This window comes from Patiria miniata, unplaced genomic scaffold, assembly GCF_015706575.1.
Source record: "Patiria miniata isolate m_02_andy unplaced genomic scaffold, ASM1570657v1 HiC_scaffold_6, whole genome shotgun sequence".
NCBI lineage: Eukaryota > Metazoa > Echinodermata > Asteroidea > Valvatida > Asterinidae > Patiria > Patiria miniata.
The window spans coordinates 18707528-18734364 of record NW_024037073.1 but is presented as its reverse complement, the minus strand read 5'-3'; the positions used below and the strand labels follow the sequence as shown (position 1 = coordinate 18734364).

Genomic DNA, 26837 nt, shown 5'->3' with positions numbered 1-26837 from the left:
TTGGTGTCCGGAAATTGGGCATGGAGTGTATTGTACATGCATGTATATGTGTGTAATGGCAGCGCGGCCCAGATTTCGGACACGTATTTTTGTTCGGCCTATTTTCCGATTTTTTTTGCCACATGCCAGTTTCATCTCTGGGTAAGACACAATAATAAACTGTGCGTATAAAGCGCATTTCACACAAGGTCCCAATGCACTGTACAAGAAGCATCATTTCCCCTGCTCATTGGGCCCATGAAACATTCCTAACACCATCTCAGCTCCCTGGGGAGAGTACAGCTCGATGCTGCCAAGTTGGTGCAAATTGACTGTCACCAACTAAACTGAAGTTGAAAAACTAATTTTTTCGCGAAATTAACATTAAAAATTAGGATGTTGTGTTACAGTGAATAAACAGTCAGATGATTATAAACAATTTGAAAATAAGTTTAAAGCCGTTTTGCTAGAACAAGAAAAATCGTTCACCTGAAAAGAAAAAAAAAAAAAAATGGACCACCCCTTCGAAATTTTGGCTTTGCCCCACTGTACTGCAAACAATAATCTCGGACTTGACACTCATTCCTGGTGACAGGACACATTTGTATACAAATGATATTAGATTTTTGTACTAAAAGTCAGAATTTTGCCTACTTTTGTTGCTCCAGATCAGTCTTGATCCACCCATCGTGCAGGGACAGACTAGATACCATTTCCTCATCTTGAGCTTCAACAAGGAAGAAGACATGTCATTGGACCTCAACCTCACAGAGTAAGATCCATAACCCTAACCCCCTAGTAGTTCCTCAGGACTACCCTGCTAAATCCAACAGAGTCCAACCAGAGTTTCCTGCTCAATCCACTGTGCCTTATTTTCAGTTGTCTGCTGAATCAAACTGAGTCCAACTTGGCATTACAATGCGGTTCAGTTGCCTGCTGAATCCAACATTTTGCATCAGGAATGTACCGTAGGGGTTTACTGCTCAATCCAGCAGGCTCCATCGGGTATAAGATATAGTTATTTCCTGTTGGATTCAGCAGGGTTAGATTCCTGAAGTAAAATTCCTGAAAAAAAATCCAGAAAGTATGTGAATTGTACGATTTACTGTAGGTTCACACTTCACAGTTTGAATGCGAAGTAGATTTGCTGTCACAAAACAGTCCTCAGCAAAAGTTGAAACGTGTTCATTATAATTGCAAAAAAAATTGTGTTCTTGTTTGCATTTGCACCATTCCAGAAGATGCATTCGCCCCGTGCTGTTTTTAATTTCACCCCCCCCCCAAACAATTCAATCGTTTTTTCCTAGCAATATGAAATTTATTCACTTTTGAATGAGATATGTGTATAGTTATTGACTTCTTTCGTTGCAAAATTCAAATAATTTGCGGCCCAACTGTAATTTAGCTCTGGCATTCATTTATGTGCAAAATGAAAGGCCTTTTAATAGATGGTTGCAGATGCCCAAAATCGGGGGGGGGGGGGGGGGGGGAAGGAATATTATGATTTTTTTTAAAAGCACCGGCAAAACATCTTTAATAATTCACTTTGTCATATTTTCTCTAGGGAGGAAATTGAGGAGAAGTACAAAGGGAAGCTGCAGAAGCACATGACCGGGCCGTCGTTTGAGATCGTCAGTCGGTTGATGAAGTCACTCTCGGCACGCAAGATCACCATTCCAGGGTCCTTCACTGGGTGAGACGGGAAAAACTTAATCCTCTTTCAAACGGTGACTGCTCTATGTTCCGACACCCCTATGTTCCGACAACCTAGATTGTGTTACTCCCGGTTAGGGTTAGGGTTAGGGTTAGGAATAGGAATATGTGCAGTCGGAACATAGGGGTGTCGGAACATAGAGGTGTAACCCTTTCAAACAAGTTTCAACTTGTTGGTTTACTGTTCGTGAATAATTCGTGCTAAGTATAGCAGAACAATTCTTTGCTTATATATGTTATGGTTAGCGCATTTCAAGGGTATGCATAAAGTAAAGAATGTTTGGCTTGTGTGCCTGCTTACGTCACATAACTAAGTAATGGGTGCATTCGATTAGCTCACTCGGGTCAACTCGAGTTATTTCAAGTTTATCGTTTTTTAAACGTACGTAAAAACGATATAAAAACATAGGAATTCTGGGAAGGTTTCAAACCACCACGCACGATATTGTGGATGTTGTGTGGTATGCAAAAACGATGTCATCCGTGCGCACGCGGCCGACCACGTTGACAGGCAATTGCACGCACAGTGCCGCACTCTCCATAGACTTTGAGCACAACAGCTGAAGTGGCGTCTCGATACTGCATTCTTTCGGTTTGTTTTAGCGGCAGTGCCACCTGCGTAAAGGTAGCCGCGTATTCGGCCAGATACTCCACCGCGGATTAAAAAGTACGGAAGCCAATAAACAACACTATTGCTGTGATTAATTTTTGATGGTTTATGCGGATTAATCTACAGGCATTAACTACTGTTTCATGTTTTGTCTTGGCGGCTATTTTATGTAATGTTTCGGCGGTCTTAATGTCAAATGTTCATAGTTGTTTCTCTTACATTCTTTTGCCGATCTCAGCCACATTTAGCAATGATCACCTTGTGGTCAGTGCGAGTCAGTATTCAGACAAACCGATCAAACGGCAATTTAGGCTGATATCCGTGCTTCGGGGAAGCACATTAGCTCTAGTTAATTGTTTTGTTTTGCTTTTTTTTGCCAAATTTGTTTCTTTTAGACTTTGAATAGCTAAATATTAAAACATCATCTCTATGAAAACCCTTCAAAACGTGTCACTATTTTTCAAACATAATGTTGATGATGAAAAATGTGGCAAAATACCCTTTCACTGTCGATCGTACAATTTGTATGATATGAATACATTTTGATACCTAACTAAAAAAATATATCATTTGAGGGCGCGCACTGATCATTCGTAAGACACCCAGCTAGCAGAGCGCAGCATCCCGCTAGTGTCCAAAAATATTCTTGATGACACCCACACGTGTCATGCTAATTTAGAAACTGCCCATTTCAGCTTTAAACACTGAACGTTTCCACAGGGAATGCTCATAGTTCCAAATCAAGTGTTTTGAAAGAAACTGGGAGTTTAAAGGTGTTCTCTTATTTATAAAAAAAAAAAAAAAAAACAATTAAGGGGTCATTTGGCATACTTATATTCTGACGTTAAATCGATTTATTCCTCCTCCAGACGATCAGGAACGCAGACTGTCAGCTGTTCCTACAGGTCCAACAGTGGCTTCCTGTACCCCTTAGAGAGAGGCTTCATCTACGTCCATAAACCCCCCATCCATATACGCTTTGAAGAGATCGCCTGCGTCAACTTTGCGCGGGGCACCGGCAGCTCCCGGTACTTCGACTTTGAGATTGAGACCAGGAACGGAAACGTCTTCGTTTTCAGCAGCATAGAAAAGTAAGAATGTCCAATACAATTTTTTTTTTCAGGATTTAACATTGTCACACTGGTTTTTTTTTTATGTTTGTTCCATAAAATTATGCAGGGAACTATAGTTAAAGGGAATATGCAACATTTGCAAACATCAAAAAACAAAATTATCAAATTGTTGTGAAAAAGCTTACTGGACTGTTAGTGAATGACAGTCTATAGCATCCTGTAAAATCATGGCACCTGGTGTGCTGTCCTTTTCAAGAAAAGTGGTATTTTTGTATCGATTTCCAACACTTGGTCGGCCGACCAAAGTTGGAAAGAACTGGGTTTTTTTCTACATATTCTGCCCCCGAGTTTACCATTATTTAGTTAGTCCGCATTTTATTTCCAAACGATTATGAACGGTTACAAGCCAGCTAGACTGGTTCCTTGACCTTACCATTCCCTTACGTCTATAAATTGCTCCGTTTCATCTTCAGTGGGGTCAGGGAACCAGACTACAGGAACATGTTTGTTTTCTTGGTTTTTCCAACATTTATTAACACAAAACTTTAAACAAGTCAGTGTAACAATATTTGTTATAAAATACTAACCCCCAATTCCATCCATTTCTGAAAATCACAGCAAAAGCAAATGTCGTATATTCCCTTAAAAAAACGAACTTTATTCTTGTTACAGTTAAGAAGACGTCTGAGAAAAGTGTTTGTAAGTTTCCAACCCCTAACTTTCTTCACTCTAATAAACAAAGAACTGATTTATTTCCTACTTTGAAATGTCTCTTTGAAGGGATGAGTACAGTCCTCTATTTGACTTCGTCAGCAACAAGAAGCTGAGAGTCAAGAACAGAGGTGGCAACATCAAAGATGTAAGTTAACTTAAAAGTAGGCTTTGTGCATACATGCTTGTGCATGTATACATGATCTGATACACTGTGCCCTCTGGAGACATGTGCACAAAAGGGAACAAAAGATTGTATACGTCTCCACAGAGCAATTTCTATAGGTGGATACGTCTCCACAAGGTTATCACGAAATAGATATGTGGATTGTACTCAAAAACTAGGAATTTCCAAGGTGTGTCGCATATTGAAGTATTATATGTAAGGGATGTTAAGTCCAAATTTCAGCCCAGGAAATTAATTCTGTATCGTTTCGGTTTGCGGTAACACCATGTGGTAATAACTACTGCTTAGAAGATATTAGTTCTGAAAAGAACTTGTCCTGCTTATTATCAACTTTGCTAAGTAGTTTTTTGTTCTGTTAAGAACAGTCCTGCTGTAAGTTCTAAACGAACTTGTCTTTGGTCTCAACGTTTCGACTAGCCTGCTCTAGTCATCGTCAGGAGACTGTTAAATTAATTCTGGTTAAAATAGAAGCATTTTGAAAGTACACTTTCTCGAAAACTTTAGTACATGAGGACAAAGAAATGACTCCACAAGGATACAAATTTCAGTATGTGTGTTTGCGCGTGTATGGCTGAAGTAGGCACGATTGAAATTGGTCTCATTTAAAAAGTTGAAGTCCAATTGGAACCAAACTTGAATCATAGATGCAACATGGGGACCTTCATATGATAATGATGTGAAAGGTCACATGCCAAGGTCAAAGATCATATGAGGTCAAATGGGCTGAAAATTTAAAAGTGGTCTCATTTGAAAAGTTGAAGTCCCAATAGGAGCCAGACTTGGGTCATAGATGCAACATGGCAACCTTCACATGCTAATGATATCAAAGGTCACTCACCAAGGTCAAAGGTCACTCACCAAGGTCAAATGTCACTCTTTAAATATAATCACGAAAGCAGACGAGACGCGCGGTTCGAGAACCACCTTGTTTGCTTGAAGTTAAAAGTTTTTTTTTTTTTAAATACGTTGTTGCAAATGTGCTTCTCAAGCTAGACTTCGTAGCTTTTGTTCAAGTTGTGAAGTGGAAGTGAACGTTTTTTGCCTAAAGTTTATGACTTAACAATGTAGACCATTTAGATTCAGTAAGCCCTGCCCTGTGGTTTTCCGATCAATCAAAGTCCGACATGTTTACATGCGCGCGCATGACGTGTGCAGCTGGAACGTGCAGTGAGGCGTTGGAGAGGCTCGCATGTTGTTCAGAGATGAAACTTTTCCGATTTTAATTGGAAAACCGACTTTTTGAATTTTCCAATGAAATTTCCGATTTTCTTACAATGTGTCCCACAAAATTTGATTTTGTAATGATTTTTTTCACAAAATGCCATTTTATTTTAGTCATAATTTCGAAGAAAAGTCGATGGAAATGGCACGTTAAAATCATCGCGAATGTAGTTTTAATCTCTTTCACCAGTCGTTATTGGAGTGTTTCAACGGTAGAAACACAGGCCATAACACTGATCGGAGCCTTTACCGGCTGGACAAAAGGTTAAACATTGGTAGGTGACATGGAAAAATCACTGTGTCGCACGTGCGTGCATATGTACAAAGATGATATGAAATGGTACCATCGTACGCATATGTACCGCACTGTCCGCTAGCACATGGCCGGTTGGGAACGGGTAGCCTTGTGAACGAATCAACGATCCAGTGGATAATATCATTATGTTATGCGATTTTCGGAGGTTTCAGATTTAGTTGTACAAGATGCAATGCTTTAAAAATCATGATGATTATCTCGAGGATAGCGAAGAGAGCATTAGCGAAACAATTCACTGGCATTTGTTGGAAGAGAAAGACGATAATGCCTGATTTTTCCCCATGTACGAATGCAAATTGAGTAGTGGAGTTGTGTGATTGAATCATGGACATGATTGCCCTTGTCTTTCGGACTTTTTCCTTGACTTTCTCAAGTAAGAAGTGAACTTCTTTGTTGATGACTCCATTACTCTAACCGTAATTCAGGCGTTTTATGCAATGAAAACACTGACCTTTTTTTTTTTCATCGTAAAACTTTGTTTGAATCGAAAATAAAGCAGGAGTTGGTGTCCGGAAATTGGACATGAAGTGCATTGTACATGCATGTACATGTGTGTCGCGGCCCAGATTTTGGACACATATTTTTGTTTGGCCTATTTTCCGATTTTTTGCCATATGCCAGTTTCATTTCTAGTTGTTGCTCACGTGGGCAGTGGGCGTTGCCTATTGAATCGGTCTGGTAATAATCTCAAGGTACAGCTAGTTTTTAAAACATTTTCTTTCTGAATCTATTTTTCCGTTGAAGGGAAAGTCGGTTAACTACGAAGACATGGTGGACAGTGATGACGATGAGGATACCCACGATGCATACCTGGAACAGATGAAAGCCGAAGGCAGGGAAAGAGTTGTCGAGGAACCAGACGAGGATTACGTGGTTGACATGGACTCTGATGCCTCAGGTAAGGGTACCCGACTATTGAAACATAATAAATCTTACAACACAAGTCGATGCAAATGAATCTTATTATTATTATTATTATAAATCAATTCTGGTAATTATGAAACCAAGGATTCCTCAAAAGCGCCCTAGGCACTGTAGCTCGCAAGCCGGAAGAAACCTGTGGAGAGAAGTCAATGAGAAGAAATTGCAGTTTTAGAGGTGCGAGGAAAACCCCAGAATGATGTTTGAGGGAAAACCCATGGAATCAGGCAGGGACTGAAAACCCAATCTACATATTGGCCCAGGCGGGATTTGAACATAGAACTTTCTGACTACGCTTTCAGTGTTTGGTGAAAAATTCACATGAAAAGTGATTTCGACGTCACCAGACTTGCAGACTATATTTCAAGCCGGGAATATCAACGCAGCACACACAGATTTTGACTAAACTGATAATAATTTGTTTTCTTTGTAATTAACAGACAGTGATTTCAACCCCGGTGAAAGTGGAAGTGATGTAGCCGAAGAGTAAGTAAAAAAAAAAACAGTGTGTACTATACAACGCCTTAATGATCACGTTTCATTTAACCCTTTCCGTACCATGGGCGAATTTTGTCGACAAGAACTACCCCCCTGCTGATTCCCATGGGCGACTTTAGTCGACCAGGAAACCACACACAGAACACGCTTAAGACAGATATATTTACTACTTTTCAGTAATGTGGCATGTTGATATTTTTTTGGCCGCCCATACATCAACCATATACCAGATGAAAGAGTGTTTTTGGATCATTCTAATGGTGTAGTTTATTCATAGTGTTACCATTACCAAAAAATGAGAAAAGTGCTTCAGAAGTATCCACGCACTATTTGAGGTATGGAGTGCCATTTGGTCATGTGGTGAAATGGCTTGCAGTTTGATAAATGGGACCAGATGGACAAAAAGGCATAACAATCTTATGTTTGCACGCATGGACTTCATTTTTACATCACATAAAAGAGTTTGTTCAAGGAACAAACTTTACACACAACACCTATGATTTTAATCACTCCTTGGCAGTGAAAATCTGGGTTAAAAAAAGTGAGTTTTCGACTCATGCTTATTTTGGTCACGCTCTAGTCATTTCTGCATGACTGAGCAAACAATTTGGTCCTGGGGAGAGCCAAGTCAATAAACAATGTGGTAATGAAAGGGTTAATTAATTGTCCCAACCCACGGCCTGGCCGCACCTCAAAAATAGAAGTTCAATTCCATGGTAAATCAATGTTTTTTTTTATTGTTTCCCATGATTAGATATGACAGCAATCCCTCCACCAGTGACTCGGACTCCTCTTCGGGCTCAGACTCGTCAGAAGTTGAGGAGGGAGAACTGAAACGGAAGAAGCACCGCGATAGTAAACCAAAGAAAAAAGTCAAGACAGTGGTAAGTGACACAAACCAGCACCCTTCAAAGAATGTTTGAATATTTTGTTTTGTCTTGCACTAATGTGACATAATAGGACTATCAACCAGAGTTGTAATGACTCGAGTCCATGACTCGACTCGAGTCCGACTTGAGTCACAATAACTCGACTCCAGTCCCTATGGGTAGATGACTCGACTCGACTCAAGTCACTACGAGCAAATGACTTGACTCCCTTATCAGAAGACTCAACTCGACTCGAGCGAAGGCTAATAAGACTCGAGTCCCAAAAATAGACGCAAAACTTTGCGACAAATATTTGCAATGAATTATGGTGCAAAGTTAATGTTCATGAATACAGTACAGGTGTAAGCCATTCATGTGCAAAAAATTTTCCGTAATTTTTATTATATCACATAAAAAAAAAATTTCCCAAAAAATTAATTTAGTTTCTATTTATGAAGAATCGCTCATTTGACCCCTAAGCAGTCTGGGTTCCTCCTACAAATTGGTTAATTTTTTGTAAACAGTCGGAGAGACCACGCAAGAAGAGAAAAGAGAAGAAAGAGAAGGACCCCAACATGCCCAAGCGGCCCAGCTCGGCTTACATGATCTGGCTGACGGAGCATCGGGAGCAGATCAAGGAGCGCTACCCGGGCATCAGCGTGACGGAGGTGTCCAAGAAAGCCGGGGAGATGTGGAACAAACTGGAGGACAAGACGGAATGGCAGGAGAAGGCGGTCATAGCCAAGGAGGCTTACACCAAGCAGATGGCTGCGTACAAGGAGACACTGAAGGAAGACGGACCCCCTGTCCAGAAAAAGACAGCGACGTAAGTACAACCCTAGACTTAGAACCAGTGTTAGGCTTTGTCTGAAACGGGCTTCCAGAGCTACGGCTATTGGCAGTATGTCCCCGCATATTTTCAATGGAGGCAGACCTAGACCTAGCTCTAGACAGCCGATTCAGATGCAGCCTTATAGTCAAGTCCATCACAAGTCCATCACAAGTCTGGCAACGAGTAATAGGGGGATGAACAATAATATGGGAATGCTTCATGTCATAGTTCATTTTAACAGCTTGTGACTTGGCTGATTTTGACAAGATGGCTTGTGATGGCCTTTGGAGGACTTGTAATGGAGGACAAATCTTCACCCTTGTGTACAAAATTCTCACCACTCAAGCTCCATCATATCTGGTTGACCTATTACATTCCCATCACTCATATTTTCCTGATGCCTGAGACACCGACTCCGCTCATCATCCGATCAGACCCGGCTTTCTGTCCCTAGAAGTAGGAAGAAGGCCGGAGATAGCTCTTTCGTTGTGGCTGCCCCTCGCATGTGGAATGAGCTTCCTTCCTGTCTGAGAGAGGCGGTCTCGCTGCCTGAATTCCAACGTCTCCTTAAGACATACTTGTTCCAAGTCCAATTGTCATCGTATTGTGTCTGTTTCTCTTTCTGTTATTTTTTTGTTGTGGATGTGTGTTAGGCGCTTTGTTCTTTGTATTAACCCTTACTCTCTGAGGGTAGTTTACTGCATGTCAGTTGGTTATGCCAATGCCCTCCAGCTGCAGTTATTTGGCAGATAACAAGTCTTAACAGTGAAGGCTCCAATTGGCAGGAGTTGGAGGCCCTGGAGGGTGCCTGATACTGACCAGCTGGGGGCACTCACTTTGTTATCAGAGGACTCTCATTGTTCTCTGTGGCATGTATTGGAGTGCCTGTCCAGTTACCCTTGAAATGACATGGCAGATATTGGAGGGCCATGCAAAAAACATAGGAGATTTTCTTGAGGCACAATTGGCATGCATTGGAGGGTCAAGTAGGGTAAGGGTTAAAGCGCTATATAAATACTTTGTATTATTATTATTATCATAATGGACTTGTGATGATGAACTGAACTGCAACACTGCTTAGACTCACAGGCGGCAGAATGTTTAAAAAAATTTAAGCTCTGGCAGGAGCTTCTTCATGTCACTTGGTGGTTGGTCTGTCTGTCTGTCTGTCTGTCTGTTCCCAAAAATTGACCAAAAATATTTGACCAAAAATTGAGCAATCGCCATGTCGTCATCAGTAGATGCACTCTTAATGAAAGTTTTCGGATCACAGGCTTTGTCTCGATCGATGCGCATGTGCGTCTATGTCTGTCCCTGGAAAATTGACCCAAAACAAGCGCCCTAAAGTTTCCCATAAAATATAACTACCAAATTTTAATTTTCAAAGAAAAAGCAAACAAAAGAAATTAAATACTTTTTACAAAAAATTGTTTATGAAAAATTTGCAAATGGAGGCAAAATAGTGCTGTAATGTTATAGTCACTTGGTATGTTGTGTAGTGCTTGGACGGTATCCAGAAGGAGGAAATGAAAATTGACCAAAAATATGGTGTTCGATATGTGCCATCGGCGTCACAGCTTATTGTGCACCCGCACTTGTTAAGCCATGCATGAAGGTTTTTGCTAAAGGTTAACCAAATTGAATGTAGATCTTCATCCTTATTACATATCCACATTCCTGCAAGGACGTCCATTGGTACGAGTTCTGTAGGCATGAAATCTTACCTACGATACTTTGCCTTTAGAACAGCCTCGACTCCAGGGACGCGTGCTCTGCCTCACACTAACCCCTGGCTGTGATGATGACGTAAATGACACTGAATGGCTATTCACAGCGTACTGCGCGGGCATTTCGAAGATTGCACGCCGGGCGCGCCGCACCCATAATGCGCTCGCGCTTGCGCTTGCACTTGCGCTCGCATGCTTAGCTTTGCACGTAACGTCACGTACAAAAAAAAATTATGATTCAAAAGTCGCGAAGCGTGTACGATATGGATTATGTCAGCCGCGTTTTTCGCTTAAAAAAAACCTGTATCTGTGGTTGTAAATGCACGAAAGGGGTACGTACATTTAATACAAATCTTTGCTAATTAACACAACGTCCAAACGTTGTGTTTGAAAGGATTGATTCTTCAAAATCACAACTTTTTAACATTTTAAAGATGGCGTCGGCACGTAAAACGGATAAACTGCAGCCCTAATTATGATGTACCATATTTTGGTACATTTAAATTACACAATTCCAGGGGTTACGATCGCGCAAGGCATGATGGGAAACAACATGGTACTGCAAGATTGTACCCATGGGGCACGAGGTTGCCTTTAGAAGAACTATCATAAATCTACCAAATCCTGGTGTGTGTCTAGATAACTTTGTTCTCTTCAGGTGGTGGGGTGGGGCTACAAAATGCTTAATTTGATTTCCATACAATTTTGGAAGTTGCTTAAAACTGAAAAAGGGACTGGGGCTAACAAATTAAAAGCCAGAGTCCATCATTTGCAGCTATCCAAAAAGTAACTGGCGTAATTATTGTTGAGAAAAATACTTGGTTGAAAGATAGTAAGGGGACTAAACTCGCTGTGAAATTAATCTTTCTGGTAAGCTGTCATTTTGAAGAAATCAACAAAAGAAGGCATTTCCAATGGTTCTTCTTAAGACGCACCGTAGGAAATTTAAATTAGTAGTTCGTTTTGTTATTCGGCGAAGGGCGCACAAGCATTGGCATGACGCACACGCGCGCGCGGTTGCATGACGCACACGCGCGTGCAGTTGCTGTAATTCGTCGGATCAGTGCGCAACATCGCGTAGCTGCAATCGGCTCATTGAGAACGTGTCTCAGATGCTGAATTCAGGCCCAATTCAAAACATGATTCAGCAACTTTGGATTTGACATCGAGATCCTATAATGCTGTTTTTCTCGGAATATACAGCTGAAGCTGAGCTGAAACTTCATCGGGTTAGTTGTTCAGCACCCTTTTTTGGATTTTGAGCACTTTTGTTGCTTCAAGCGAACAAACTGCACAAATTACAAATGATGGACTATACCTTTAACAAAGATTGACAAAGGAAACAGGAATTCTTTTTTAAACCATGCATCGAATAAATGTATTACCTCAAATCAGAACATGCATTTAAAAAGTCTGCACTCTAAGCCAATTGAATCATTGAGTATATAGGCTTTTAAACTCTAGACTGCGGATAAAATATAAAGTAGTGGTGGGAGAAGTCAGAGATTTAAAAACCAATTACCACATTTTTTTTCAAACCGAATATCGGTTATCTGATTTCACCTGAAGTTCCCATCCAGCTCACAGTCATGCCAACAAAAAGTGACGAGTGAGGTGCCGCATGCAATGCCCTCCCAATGACTGGGTATAGTTTGCAGGATTCAATGACCGCTGGGCCTGTAAAAAAAACACTCCAGAGCTGTAATGTTGAAAAAGATGGATGGGAACTCTCTGATAAGTCGAACATCTGGGCAGCCTGTTCATATATATGAACCAAGATGACCACTGGCAAGTGCATGCAGTTGCAATCAGAGACCATGGAGCATAAAAATGGAAGGCTTAATTTTTTTGTAAGGTTGGTTTCAAATATTCAGGTTTTTTTTTTTTTCATAACAAACTTTTACAGTCAAAATTGTCTTAAAACATAATTTTTAGCAAAATTTTCAAATCCTTTACATTCATGCTTAATCAACCACAAGGCAATTAACTTACTAGTCTTCTTATTTTGTATGAAAGCTATTTGACCATTTTTTGTTTAGTTTGTTTAAAGTCACTTTAAACATTGAAAAAAATCCTGGCAAATGAGGGCGCTATTTCTGTGATATCATTTCAGGAAGACACTGTTCATATTGGGTGTTTTCTGTTGGAATTGTCATCCCAAAATTTGGTCAATGGTAAACCGGCCTTTAGTGAAATTGCTGCTTCATATCAGATGACCATTGTTAAAAATGATGTCGCCACAGGAAACTGGTGCCATTCAAAGGCATAGAACCTTACTGAACTTCCCGCCGCTATTACGAGATTACCACTTGGTGTGAAAGCAATACCATTTGCGCAATTACGTGTACCTATCTTGATTACACATCCAACGTGCTCGCCATCAGGACTAAAACGATGAATTTCATCTGAAAATGGAGAGTCAGACTGAGAAAATGCAACGTAGATATTACCCTCCCTGTCACAACACAGTCCTTCGGCATCACTACGGACACCGTCATTGGCTCGTATTTCATTTGAAAACACCATGGCGCCCTCATAGTCAACTGACTGTAACTTTTTGCAGTTGGTGTAAATAAGACGGTCTTTGCTCATAGTTAAATAGTGACCTATGCCTGGTGCTGGCAGTATCCGAATGAGTTGTCCACCTGGCCTGTGAAGGGATATCTCCTCCTTGTTCTGATAACCCACAGCTATCTGATTATTGTCGTCCACTGCAAGGCATGTTGGTTTACTGTTCGGCTTTTTTCCAGGTCTGAATTGCCTAAGTGATCTATACATCCTGTAAGTCTTGATGACTGGACCAGCTAAAATGATAAGGTTGTCATATTTGTTCACCGCCACGCATGTAGGGTTATGAAGATCATAGATCTTAAGTTTTTTGGAGGCTGCAGAGGATGCGGGCGTCTTGAGAGATGTACTTATAAGGTGCTTGCACTCGGCATCCACAATGATTACTTCATTGTCAGAGAATGCTGCTACATGAGTGGCAGATTGTATTTGAAAGTCTACCCTACTTACTTCCCAATACCTTGCCAGACTTGGAGTCTTCTTGCGTGGACTTGGTTTTTCCACAAATAAGAGTTTCCCTATTTCTTGTCTAATTTCATCACCCTGGAAGTCCATGGAAGACAACTCCCAACCATGCATGTCCCAACGCACTCTCTTTGGCTGTTTCATGGTCAGTTGTCTGAGATTATGCAATAGTTTCTGCTTGAGCTTAAGTGTCTCATGACAGCTTGCTTGATCTATGAGTTGTTTCATCTCTTCTAGCTTCTGCTCTGTGTCGCTTACTTCTTTGCTGTTGGTTGCTAGAGCAGTGTCCAAAATCTTGACTCTGTCTTTGTAGATTTTCTCCGCCTGTTGCTTCAATATCTGCCCCGCTTCTGTCATCCAGGCAGCCCCTTCTTCAACCTTTTGTTCGATTTTCTTGTAGGTCTCAGCAAACCTACCATCCAATGCTTTGCGAATGTTATCAACTTCCAGTTTTGCGGCGCTCAGCTCCGTTCTCTTCTGTTCAGCTTTTGCAGTTGCCTCTGCAATTTCTTGTCTGCACTTGCCCAAGGCCCCCGTCTGTCCGATGAGAGAGTGCTTGGCATGGTCTTGAACAGAACAAGTGGTGCATGCCAGCTGCTGACACGTGTCGCAGTAGATGCTGATATTCTGGTCCGGATGCTTCCCACATTTTGGAACCTCTTCTCTCAGTTTGCTCTTGTAGGAGATCTTTCCTGATCGGAGCTGGGCCATTGTGGTCACTTCATGAGATTTCATGGCAGACATTCGTCTGTGTGCCTTGTTGCACTCTCGACAGAGAAAACTGTCACAGTTCATGCATCTTGACACAGCTTCATTTCCCTCATCACAGTTGTGACATTTGATATGTGACCCTTGACCTTCGAGCAGCTGTTCCTGCATTCTGAATTCCTCCACCAGGGCTCCCAACGTGAAATTATTGGGCAAGGCAGCAACATCTCCTTTCAGTGTAGTATTCTGTCTGCATAGAGGACACGGTAGCTTGGTACTCTCAGGTTCTTGGCGCAGTCTGAGTTTTTGGAGGCATTTCAGGCAGAAACTGTGCAAACAGTCCAGAAGTTTGGGCTGCTCGTAACGATAGGAGCAGATAGAGCATTCTAGATGATCCTGGCTGATCTTGCCCAAGACGGATTGAACTGTCACATTGGATGCCATACCTGCAAAAAAAAGTACAAACAGAGGATTGTTGAAGTTGAGTTTTTCATCCGACTGACAGGAAAAACCAAGTAACTGACATCATACTCCAATCAGCAGTTCTTGAAGTATGGACTGGTTCATGATAAACATACACAGAATCAGCACAGCCTAAGTTTGTGTGTGGAGATAGGCCCATATTGGGTCACTCCACAAACTGCGTAGTTGATCGCCTGGTCCAGTCTGGTGAATTATTGTAAAAAAATGAAGCATATTCTGTGCCCAGACCAACACAAAGGAAATTCATATCTCCACTGTTTCCTTACCATTCTGTAAGTATCAATCAGATGAAACACGATATTTTTAAAATGTACATTGTATACATTTCCAACGGTATCACTTTTTCCCCACATATGGCCTATTGTGAAGGAGTACCAGATCGCATAGTTGAATCCATGTACCGGTACTTTGTTTCTCAGGCATGAGTACAATGAATATGAGTCTGAGTGTTTTGAAACCCAAGTATGAGTACAATACATGAGTATCCCTGAAAGTAGTTGAGTAAGCACAAGTAACAAGAAAGTGTACATGTGGGTTAATCCATACATTTTGTGACCAATTTTGTTTGTGTCCTCTTTTGCATCTTGTATAAGATTTGTAAAATTCAGGATGCATTCTTTAACCCTTACTCCCTAGTGTCTTTTACTAGGAATTGGACCAAGTCCATCAAAATCCATCTATTCTTCCAATACAAAACTTTACATGACATTGGAAACACCACTGATGTACTGGTTGACATTCATGGACTTGCTAAACATGGCTTTTATCACAATAGCAGTACAGGAAGCTAGGCAAAATCAATTGGATACCCCAAGCACAGCATTAGGCCCAAGCCCATCATACTCCATCAATATTTAGTCATGCCAGGCCTTCTGGACCAAGTCCCCCCAAGTCCCCCAAAATCCACCAAAATGGGGTGATGGATTTTGATGGAGTTGAGGTGGTTAGGGGTATGTCCATGAGTTATTATGTAAAGCAAAGTACTTGCTAAACAAATAAAACAAGTTTGAGGTCAGTTTTAATGATACTTCCATGGTAAAATACACAGGTCAGGTGTAACACGGACACAACAAATGTCACACTTTTGAATTCCTCTTTTTAGGGAATGACCCATGTACAAAACAACACTTCAAACAATCAATTGAAGTATAGCTCAATGTCACTAGATCTATGCTGTCTTGATCAATAAAAACATTGCTCAGAAAATCTTGATGCTGGAAGCACACCTAACAATGCCAGAAGGAAATAATTTGGCATCAAGTTTTTATTTCAAATCCAAACATTGTTTTGAGGGGAAAAATTACTGATAAAAGAGGGATGCATTTGTACCCTTGGCAGTTTTTCTTTTCTAAAACTTTTCTAAAACTACTTTTCCAAACAAAATATAAGGCTTACTCACTTTTGTAGATATCCTATAAATGAGCAGCTTGAAGACTGGAGCTGAATTATCTTGTTTAATTTAAGGCCAAAATCTGGCTGTCTCTAACATGCAACCAGATGACAAACTGGCAATGTGCATGGCAATAAAATGATGACTAGTGCTTCGCAATTGTCTTAATATAGATTTATTTCTGATCCCGCCACATGCAGGAAATGCTGTTTCATTCGCTGTCGTCATTTACCATGTTCTACAGTAGGCCTATGTTCATGATACAAGTACATGACTCATGAATACGCAGGGGCGTCAATCCCAATCCAATTCCCATGTGTGGGGGCGAGGGGGGGGGGGACCATTAATAACTGCAGTCAAGGATTATATTAGCACTGTGTGCGTAGCGCACATGTCGAGTGTCTTGGCACGAAGCCCTTCATGAGTGGGGTCCGTCCAGGGGCCCACCTTAGGGCCCCTGGTAGAGGGGCAAAACCCTGACGGGGGCCCAGAATAGAAATAGAAATGAAAGCAATAACATAAAATTAATTACAATACCCGTCTGCTCCGATGAATAATTTAATTTGTGATTAAACATACGTAATGTGTTAAGCCACATTTAGTAAAAAATAAAAGTGAGGTTTGGAAAGCATTTAGTCTGGCACCATCCCATTTAACTGTTTACAATTTATAAAATATATTCAGGGAACACGATCTAAAATGGCTTGCTTGTGAATAAGGTCTATGACATCACAGCCAGCAGCCTTTGTAAAGATTTGGTCAGAATGTTCAAACATTCAATAATTGGTGCCTGAAAGTTTCGCTGAAATTGACAGCACATTTATAGAAAACAACAGTGCTTTAGTGCCTCACCGGCTTCACGGGGGAATTGTCTTCACCACCTGATCAACTTGTGAACACGCACATATTCACCCAGTCTTGTTCCGTAGTTGTGGGGACATACACTCGTCTGTACGAGGTATTTGTAGGGACCAAAAAGTCTGTGGGGACAGTAAAAAGTCCCCATAACTCGTTCCTAATTTGCCTAACAATAAAAAACTTTCCCATAACGCGGTGTAGGCCTACCCACGCATACATGTACTTGTTTCGTAGTTGTGAGGACTACACACGAGTTGTACCCATGATACTAAGGGGACCGAAGACACTGTGGGGACAGCAGAAAGTCCCCATACCTCGATCCTAATTTGCCTAATAATAAAAAACTTCCTAAAAACGCGGTGTCGGCGTGCCTACCTCTTCTGCCTGATATTGTAGCATTGACACTCTGTGTACTCTTTAAACTTATGTTGTTTTTCTTTCTAGAGTATTTTTTAAAACACTTTAACTGAGCACAATTGTCAGAGAGACTCTGTCACAATGTGACGCCTCTTTTTATTTGTACAAGTTGAACAAGCAGTTTTCAACCAGAGGAAACAGGAATTCTTTATTGAACCATGCATCCAATAATGGATTACCTCAAACTCAGAGCATGCGTCTAAAAGAAATCTTCACTGTGATTTAAATAAAAGACAGAGTATAAGGCTAATAAACTTGTAAACTTGTGTGAATTAAAAATATAGTACTGGTGGGAGAAATCGGAGATTTAAAAAGCCAGTTATCCAATTTGTTTCCAACTCAGTAACGATTATTTGATTTCACCGGAAGTTCTCATCCAGCTCACAGTCATGCCAACAAAAACTGACGAGTGAGGTGCCACATGAAATGCCCTCCCAATGACTGGGTGTAGTTTGCAGAATTCAACGACCACTGGGCCTTTTACAAAAACACACCAGAGCTGTAATGTTGAAAAGAAGGATGTGAACTCTCTGATGAGTCAAATGGGCAGGTTATTCATGTACCAAGAAGACCACAGAAAGTGCATGCAGTTGCAATCAGAGACTGTGGAGCAAATTAGGGGTTGTTCCAGTTTTTGTCTTTAGCCTGTGTCACAACAAATGGAAGGCCTAATTATTTTTAAGGTTAGTTTCAAATATTCGGTTTCCAAATTCCAAACAGAATAATTTCTTTTCTTTTTTTTATTGGGATTTAAATCCCACCACTAAAATGTATGCTAATTTGCTTCTCCATGACCAACTTTTACAAAAATGTAATGTTTAGCAATGTCGTTCATCTATCCTTTAGGGCAATTCCACGGTTTGATGGACATGGCTAAGAAAAAAAAAGTTTTATTTTTTAACCCAGTTTCACATTTTTTTTCATTACAGATTACAAGTATGAGAAATTAACAAAGAAAACCCAATTTTATCAAACATTTTTTGAGAAATCGAAAGTGAAAAATATTTTTTTACTACAAAAAAACTCAAAAAATTTGGTAAAGTTTAAACATTGATTGCTGTTAATGCAATTAGAGATATTTCAATCATAACCTTATTTCTAGCATGTACATGGGCAATTCTCCATGGGAGAGCAAAAAATGTCAAAAATAAATATTTACATATTAAACCTTTTTTGTACTTTTTCCAGACCTCAATTAAATGGGGTATTCAGTTTAAAAAACGAAATTGAAAAAAAATACATATTTCTGGTAAAAACAGTGATTTTTGCAATTTATGATTAAAAACGTTCAGATTTGGTAAAAAAATAAAATTTAATGTATGTATTACTTTCTGAATTATAGGGAAAAGATTTGATTTATTTTATGATGTTACAAGTTACTAACATTACTCAGGGTCATTAAAAAAAAATCTAAAAATATAAATATATATATATATATAGTGTAGGCCTTCATTTTATAAATGTCAAAATTAGCACGTAATTCCGTTACCGAAAAAATGGCAAAAGTTACTTATTTCACAAATTTTCTTGTTTTTTTTCTTAAAATCATGTATGTTGAGAAAAGACCCTACTATAAACATAAATGAAAAATAAAAACTTTAAAATAGTAATTTCTTGGCATTTTTCCAAGTGGTAACGGAATTACGAAACGGTAACGGAATTACGGTAACGGAATTACGCATGCACAAAGTATGCACATTTCCTCCAGATTATGTACATGACATATTATTAAATAGGAGATTTGCATGTAACCTTGGACAATAACTTTAAATACTAAATTACTTGTTAAATCATTTCCCTCTTTAATTTGCTATTATACAATTAAAAATAATCAGGTGTTCCATGGATATTTTTTACTTTTACGTTTTCTTTTTTACTATTTAAAGAATGCTAAATAGTTGTTTGGATGCTTAAAGGGAATATACAATATTTTCAAACATCAGAAAATAAAACTACCAAGTTTTTACGAAATACCTTACTAGGATGTTGGTAAATGACAGTCTAAAGCATCCTGTAAAATTATGGCACCTGGTGTGAAGTAATTTTCAAGAAAATGGTTTTTTTGTATACATTTCCAACGGTGGTCGGCCGACCACCGTTGGAAAAACCTAACTATTTTTCAACTACTGCTCGTACTTTACACTCTTTCAAGTCCAAATTTTGTTTGCTATTTGTTACACGTTCATGAACGGGTGCAGGCCAGCTAGTCTGGTTCCCTTATCCTCCAATTTTCCGGCATCTATAAATTGATCCATTTTACCTTTAGTGGAGTCAGAGAACCAGACTACTTGAACAGTTTTGTTTTTCTTGGTTTTTCCCAGCATTTTTGAACGCAAAACTTCAAACATGTCAGTGTAACAATATTTGATCTATTATACTAACCCCTCAAATAGTTCATTTCTTAAAATTACAGCAAAAGCCAATGATGTACATTCCCTTTAAATATGTGTTGCCAAAGCCGTTGTCTGGTACCCACAGAAAATATATTCCACAACAAGTATATATGAAAGTTGAGTACCAGACTGTACTTGTACTTCTACTTGGCATAACTTAACATCTTCCCTTGCTCAGAGATGCCAACCAGTGCAGTTTTATTGTATTTTCCACGATAAACTAGTGAAATACGATAATACAATTGTTCACAGTAAAATTAGATTTTCGGTAAAAAAAATATACATATTGCTTTCATTTGACCTTGACCTTTGACCTAAAAAATGAAGCCCAGACATGTTTACATGGTTTAGGCCTACATTTACATTTTGATCTGCTAATTTTCACTTAGCTTTCCCCTTGTGGCATTTTATAAACGTCTAAAATTTGTATTGTGATGAGTTTATGTTGAATTCAATGTAAAAGTATTGCATTTACCTATTACATGTAAACCCATGGCGTAATTCCGTTACCGCCCAGGCGTAATTCCGTTACCGTGATTAAAATGCAAATTATGAAAAGAGTGATTATTTTTTCAACTTTGTTCTGCATTGTAGTTAACAACACCCCTGAACTCTACAAATAACAGGTAGTGTCCAATTTTAAAATTTCAAAACTTCAGAGAGTTTTATTAATTTATGCAAGAACTCAAATATGCTTGTCCTCCGTCCGTAATTCCGTTACCGATATTAAGCTCCGCCCCTTAAAGGGTAATCTTGTGGGATTTTTTTTTTTTTAGCGTTCAATCAATTCTACTGGGTCTTGGCTCCCTTTCCATGTTTAGATTAGCTGCCTAGCATTGAACATATTTTCTTGGGAAAGAATAATCCTTGACAAAGTGACAAAATTCCGTAATTCCGTTACCAAAGAATTGCCCACATGTATGATAGTCCTAATCTCTGAAACATATGTCAATTCACAGCCGTCATCCATTTTTAGATGTCAAAAAGTAGCATTTTATACTTTTTTTGGTCAATGTAGCGTGAGTAACCGAAAAGATATACAAGTTTTTTCTCACCAACATTTCTAATGAATTAAATTTTGGTATTAAGGATTATCATTCTTTGCATGAACATAGATATAAATATAAGTGTTTTGTTGACACTAATACACAAATTTCAGCATAAAAGGCAACTAAATTTGGTAACGTGAGTAACTTTTGCAATTTGCAATGTGAGTAATCAAAAATGTAACGTGAGTAATCGTTTATTATTTACAAGTCAAAGGGCTCATGACATGTATTTTGCTTGTGATCATAGTTTGTGCATTTTTCTTCTCTTAAAAGTATGAAAACTATTTAACACTTCTTTCAACATATAAAGTTTTCCTGACAAATGAGGGCGCTGTTGCTGTGACGTCATGTCAGGAAGACACTGCTAAATTTAGGGGTTTTCTGTTCAAATTGTGAGCCAAAAATGTGCTTATTGGAAAATATTTGTGAGAAAACTTTAGTCATTGGTCTCCTGTCATGTATTGAAACAACAATAAATCACCACAGAAAAGAACATTTACGACAGCAAAATATCCAAAATTCTGGCAATGTTGGTGCTGATGTAAGCTGTATAATTTAGGTTTCAACCTGGAATGACATCACACTTTTGCTCATTCAGTTCAAATTCGCATTAGCATAAAAACCCAAAATGCACCAAAAATGCCCTTAAAAATGGTAAAATGAAAATTGAAATTATGGTTAAATGGGACACAAAGGTGCATTTAAAAGGACTGCATTAGAAAAATACATTACATGGGCCCTTTAAAAGAAAGATATGGAATCCTTTCTACAGAAAAGTTACATGCAGTAACAACTTTATCTGAACATGAGTTACACCAGAATATTGGACAAAAGATCAACTACATGTATCTACCAAGTGAGCATGTAAATTTACACACGAATACATTTTGTTTATTGTAAACTTGAAGACTTAATTTTTTCACAAGAACCAGTGCTGAAATTGTATCGACACCATCTCAAGAAACTACTTTGCTTATAATAATTGAAATTACTCTAAGTACACTTGGCAGTATAAAAAAAAGTGTCAAAAATCCATTTCATCCAACAAAAAGGGCACCTTCATGTTTGTATATTACAACGGCCGGCAACTCACACAGCTCTGTGTTGGCCCAACATAATTAACCCACACGTCCAAAAGCCAAAATACCAACAACGTATTTTCTAAAACTCCAGCTAACCCTAAATCCATCAACATCCATTTGTCAACAAGTTGACTATTAATGTTTCCATCATCGTTGATGGTACTCATTTTTTTAAAAAGGATTCTTGACTTTGTGCTCATGTACCTTCTCAGAGGTGACAAAGACAAGTATATTATGCAGTTTGAGCATGCGTGCTTTTGAAAGGAACTGGTTGAAACACAACATTTCTGACAGTAGGCTCTTCCCGTCATCAGCAAACTCTGACGACGGGCAGAGCATAAGTGAGATTGCTGCTCCGTATCAAGATATCATTCAAATTCATCTCTGTTGCGGTAGAACCATACTGAACTTTCCGCAGCTATTACGAGATCACCATTTGGAATGATAGCCATGCCATTTGCATAATTACATCCCTTGATGACACGTCCACTGTGCTTGCCATTGGGACTGAAAAGATGAATTTCATCTGTTGCATTGTACAGAGAAAATGCAACATAGATGTTGCCATCCCTGTCACAACACAGTCCTTCAGCATCACTGGGGATATTATTATCAGCTCTTATTTTATATGAAAACACCACGGTGCCGTTGTAGTCAACTGACTTTAACTTTTTGCAGTTGGTATAGATAAGACGCTCCTTGCTGATAGTTAAGTAGTGACCTATGCCTGGTGCTGACAGTATCCGGACGAGGGTTCCATCGGGCCTGTGTAGGGATATCTCCTCCTTGTTCTGATAACCAACAGCTATAAGATCCTTGTTGTCCACTGCAAGACAAGTTGGTTTGCTGTATGGCTTTGTACAAACACCAGGTTTGAATTGCCTAAGGAATTTATAGTTCCAGTTGAAAATCGTGATAACTGGACCTGCTAAGACAATGAGTTGGTCATGCTTGTTCACTGCCACGCATGAAGGGTTATGAAGATCGTCAATCTCAAGTTCTTTGCAGACTGCAGGAGATGTGGTTGTCTTGAGGGATATACTTATCAGGTGCTTGCACTCGGCATCCACAATGACTACTTCATTGTCGGAGAATGCTGCTACTTGAGTGGCAGATTTAAAGTCTGTCTCATTTTTTCCAAATTTGTATTTTTGTGTCTTTATTTGCCAATACCTTGCCGGACTTGTCAATTTTGTTCTGTCATCCACAAAAGACAGCTTCCCTATTTCTCGTGTAATTTCACTGCCCTGGAAGTCCATGAAAGACAAGTCGCAAGGCACTCTCTGTGGCTGCTTCACAGTCAGTTGTCCGAGATTATGCAATATTTTCTGCTTGAGATCTAGCATCTCGTGACAGCTTGCTTGATCTGTGAGTTGTTTCATCTCTTCTAGCTTCTGCTCTGTGTCGCTTGCTTCTTTGCTGTAGGTTGCTTGAGCAGTGTCTAAAGTCTTGACTCTGTCTTTGTAGATCTTTTCCGCCTCTTGCTTCAGTTTCTGCCCCTCTTCTGACATCCTAGTGGTCCCCTCTTCAACCTTTTGTTTGATTTTCTTGGTGATGTCAGCAAACGTACTATCCAGTGCTTTGCGAATCTTCTCAATTTCCTTTGTTGCGGTGCTCAGTTCTGTTCTTTTCTGTTCGGCTTTTGCAGTTGCCTCTGCAATTTCTTGTTTGCACTTGCGCAAGGCCTTCGTCTGTCCTTTGAGAGAGTGTTTGGCATGGTCTAGAAGAGAACAAGTGGTGCATGCCAGCTGCTCACACGTGTTGCAGTAGATACTGAGATTCTGGTCTGGATGCTTCCTGCATTTCGGAACCACTTCTCTCAATTTGCTTTTGTAGGAGATCTTTCCCGAACGGAGCTGGGCCATTGTGGTCACTTCATGAGTTATCATCGAAGCCATTCGCCTGTGTGCCTTGTCGCACTCTAGACATAGAAAACAGTTACAATTCATGCATCTTGAGACAGCTTTAATTCCCTCGTCGCAGTTTTGACATGTGATCTCTGACCCTTGACCTTCAAGCAGCTGTTCCTGCACTGTGAATTCCTCCACCAGGGCTCCCAAAGTAAAGTTATCAGGCAGGGCAGCGACATCTCCTTTCAGTGTAGTATCCTGTCTGCAGAGAGGACACGGTAGCTTGGTACTCTCAGGTTCCTGGCGCTGTCTGAGCTCATGGAGGCACATCAGGCAAAAACTGTGCAAACAGTCCAGAAGTTTGGGCTGCTCGTAACGATAGGAGCAGATGGAGCATTCTAGATGATCCTGGCTGATCTTTCCCAGGACAGATTGAACTGTCACATTGGATGCCATACCTGCACAAGTACAAACAAATAATATTAGTGTTGAAGTTGAATACCGGTACTTTCATCCAACAGATACATTTACCGGTAGGTACTGCTGAGTACCAAGATGTTGAGTGCTCTGACCACTCTGGGTAGGAGTTGCAGATCTTTATGAAGTGCTGGAGTGAAAACCACACAAATACTCAAGCAAATGAGCGACAAATGAAACCTCCAATTCAGCAATGTCAATTCTGTACTTGCTGAAGCAATTTCGTACAATCTTTGTATGCTCCTTGCATCGCAACTGATAGTCTAGGGGCTAGATGTTGTTATGACTTTGATACGTGATAATACCTGCGGCCCCGATAACCCGTCGCTGCGAGAGGACGCTATCACTTGTCAGAACAACGTCTAGGGAAATTGCTGAAATATCCTCTTGAAAAATGGGGGAAACTAGCGCACATGCACGACTTCTGCAGGCAATTACAGTCCATTTTCAGTCCTACACATACTACATTGTACACTTAACAAAAGAGCTGACCAGTGAAGTTGCACAAAGGTCTTGCTGCATTTTTTATTGCACTTGTAGAAATTTAAGAGTTTGCTTTTGAACTACTATTTTTTGAATTGCGCACTGCATATATTAGGCCAAACAGGTGCGCGCGCATTACACAACCAATAGGAGATTCCCTAGCTGTTGTTCTGACAAGTCCGTGGCATGGTCCGTGGGCGATGTTGGTCGGTCGTGATAGCACCCTCTCGCGGCGGTGGGTTATCGCAGCCTCAGGTTACCGCGTATCAAACCATAACAACGTTTAACCCCTAATCTACAAACCCAATTTTTCCCCAAGAATGGCTGATCATTGTGATTAAGTACAATTAAGATCAAATAGTTGAGTCCAATTACTTTGCTTCTCAGGCATGAGTACAATGAATTGAGTCTGAGTATTTTAAAAGCCAGACATGTACGAGTACACATGTGAGTATCCAAAATTAGTACTTGAGTGCTGGTATTTCTCAAGTGTGATACAACCAACACTGCAAACAACAAATGGAACCGAAGCTAGCATTCAAATGATCTAATTGATATTTTCTCAAGCAACATAAACATTGTAGAGAAAATAGTGATGTGGAAGCACACCTAATGATGACTTAGGGAATAATTTGCCCCAAGTTTTTTTTTTTTTTAATTAGTGTTTTTGAGGAAATATAACTGTGATAATATCCCTCTGATACAGAGGGACACATTTATACTATGGCAGTTTGTTTTTCCTTTTCTAAAACTAGTTTTCAAAAATATAAGGTTTACTCACTTTTGCAGATATCCAATATCTGGCTGTTTATTACACACAACCAGATGCTAATCCTGCAGTATTTAAGCAGAACAACGATGATAAGTGTTTTTCAGTTGTCTTATATCAGATTCCCCACCATGCACAGAAAATGCTGTTTCATTCACTGTCGTCATACACCATGTTCAAACCGGTACATATACATGAATCATTACCGGTAATGTAAACATGTTTGTTGATGTACATTAGGTTCAAGGATGTAAACTTAATTTCTTTACCCTACGCAATCTTGGCACAATTTCCTGTTGATTTATAGCTTTTACACGAGATGCACTCATTTATGTTTTAATGTTTTTGTCCCCCGAGTGTTTATTATACTACAGTATACATGTTGAATCTGTTTGAAAAGTTGAGATTGTCTTTTAAGTAGGATGCCTCTAGATCTTCAAGATGCTTAAATTGTTTTGTTTTTTTAATGGGGGGTGCAATGTTATGATATCACTTTGTGTCACATGACACCAACAAAACGGTACATATTTGATAATCTAATTACTTACATGAACACAGTAGATGTGACATGCATGTTAAAACATTTAAACAAACAATGAATTGGTTTACAAATGTCAAAACAGAAACCCTTTTGTAAATTTTTTATTTACTGGTTGAAACTTAATACATACAATGTTTATTTTTATTATTATTATTTATTTGACCAGGACAAATCATACAAACAGATATGACAAAAAACAAGCACATAAACATCAAGGAAAACAACGCAAAACAAATACTAAAATAAGTAAAAAAAAAAAAAACTATCAAAGAAATAAATGAATAAGTGGAAAATAAAATAGATTATTTAAGTAACATTCTAAGTAACAAACAAAATAAAGATTGAGAAATAAGAAAAATACATGAGGAAACAAAATGAATAAATAAAAAATTAACATAATAATAAAAACAATAGTAGAAAGCAGCTAGGGGACGAATCTGCCTGACTGACTGACTGACTGACTCCGCGAATGAATGAATAAATGAATGAATAAATGAATGAATGAACGAATAAATGAATGAATAAATGAATAAATGAATAAATGAATGAATGAATGAGGGTAATAATGGATGCAGGAGGGGAGTTAGACCATGACCAGGGCAAAGTATTTCCAAACAAAGGAAAAACTAATGACAAATCATAGGCTT

General features: G+C 39.4%; 2 protein-coding genes across 2 annotated transcripts in view; one reads left to right on the top strand and one right to left on the bottom strand.

Moving 5' to 3' along the window:
- LOC119742641 (FACT complex subunit SSRP1-like) overlaps nt 1–26837 on the top strand; it is a 63806-nt gene that overhangs the window by 6757 nt on the left and 30212 nt on the right. Inside the window, exons 7-14 of the mRNA XM_038218778.1 lie at nt 648–751; nt 1544–1672; nt 3172–3393; nt 4156–4234; nt 6555–6708; nt 7172–7217; nt 7984–8113; nt 8623–8924. Of these exons, the coding sequence (XP_038074706.1) occupies nt 648–751; nt 1544–1672; nt 3172–3393; nt 4156–4234; nt 6555–6708; nt 7172–7217; nt 7984–8113; nt 8623–8924 (1166 nt within the window). The remainder of the gene's footprint in view (nt 1–647; nt 752–1543; nt 1673–3171; nt 3394–4155; nt 4235–6554; nt 6709–7171; nt 7218–7983; nt 8114–8622; nt 8925–26837) is intronic.
- On the bottom strand, nt 22048–24721 carry LOC119742642 (E3 ubiquitin-protein ligase TRIM56-like). The gene has a single exon (XM_038218779.1). The coding sequence runs from the start codon at nt 24374–24376 to the stop codon at nt 22439–22441; it is 1938 nt and encodes a 645-aa protein (XP_038074707.1). The 5' UTR covers nt 24377–24721; the 3' UTR covers nt 22048–22438.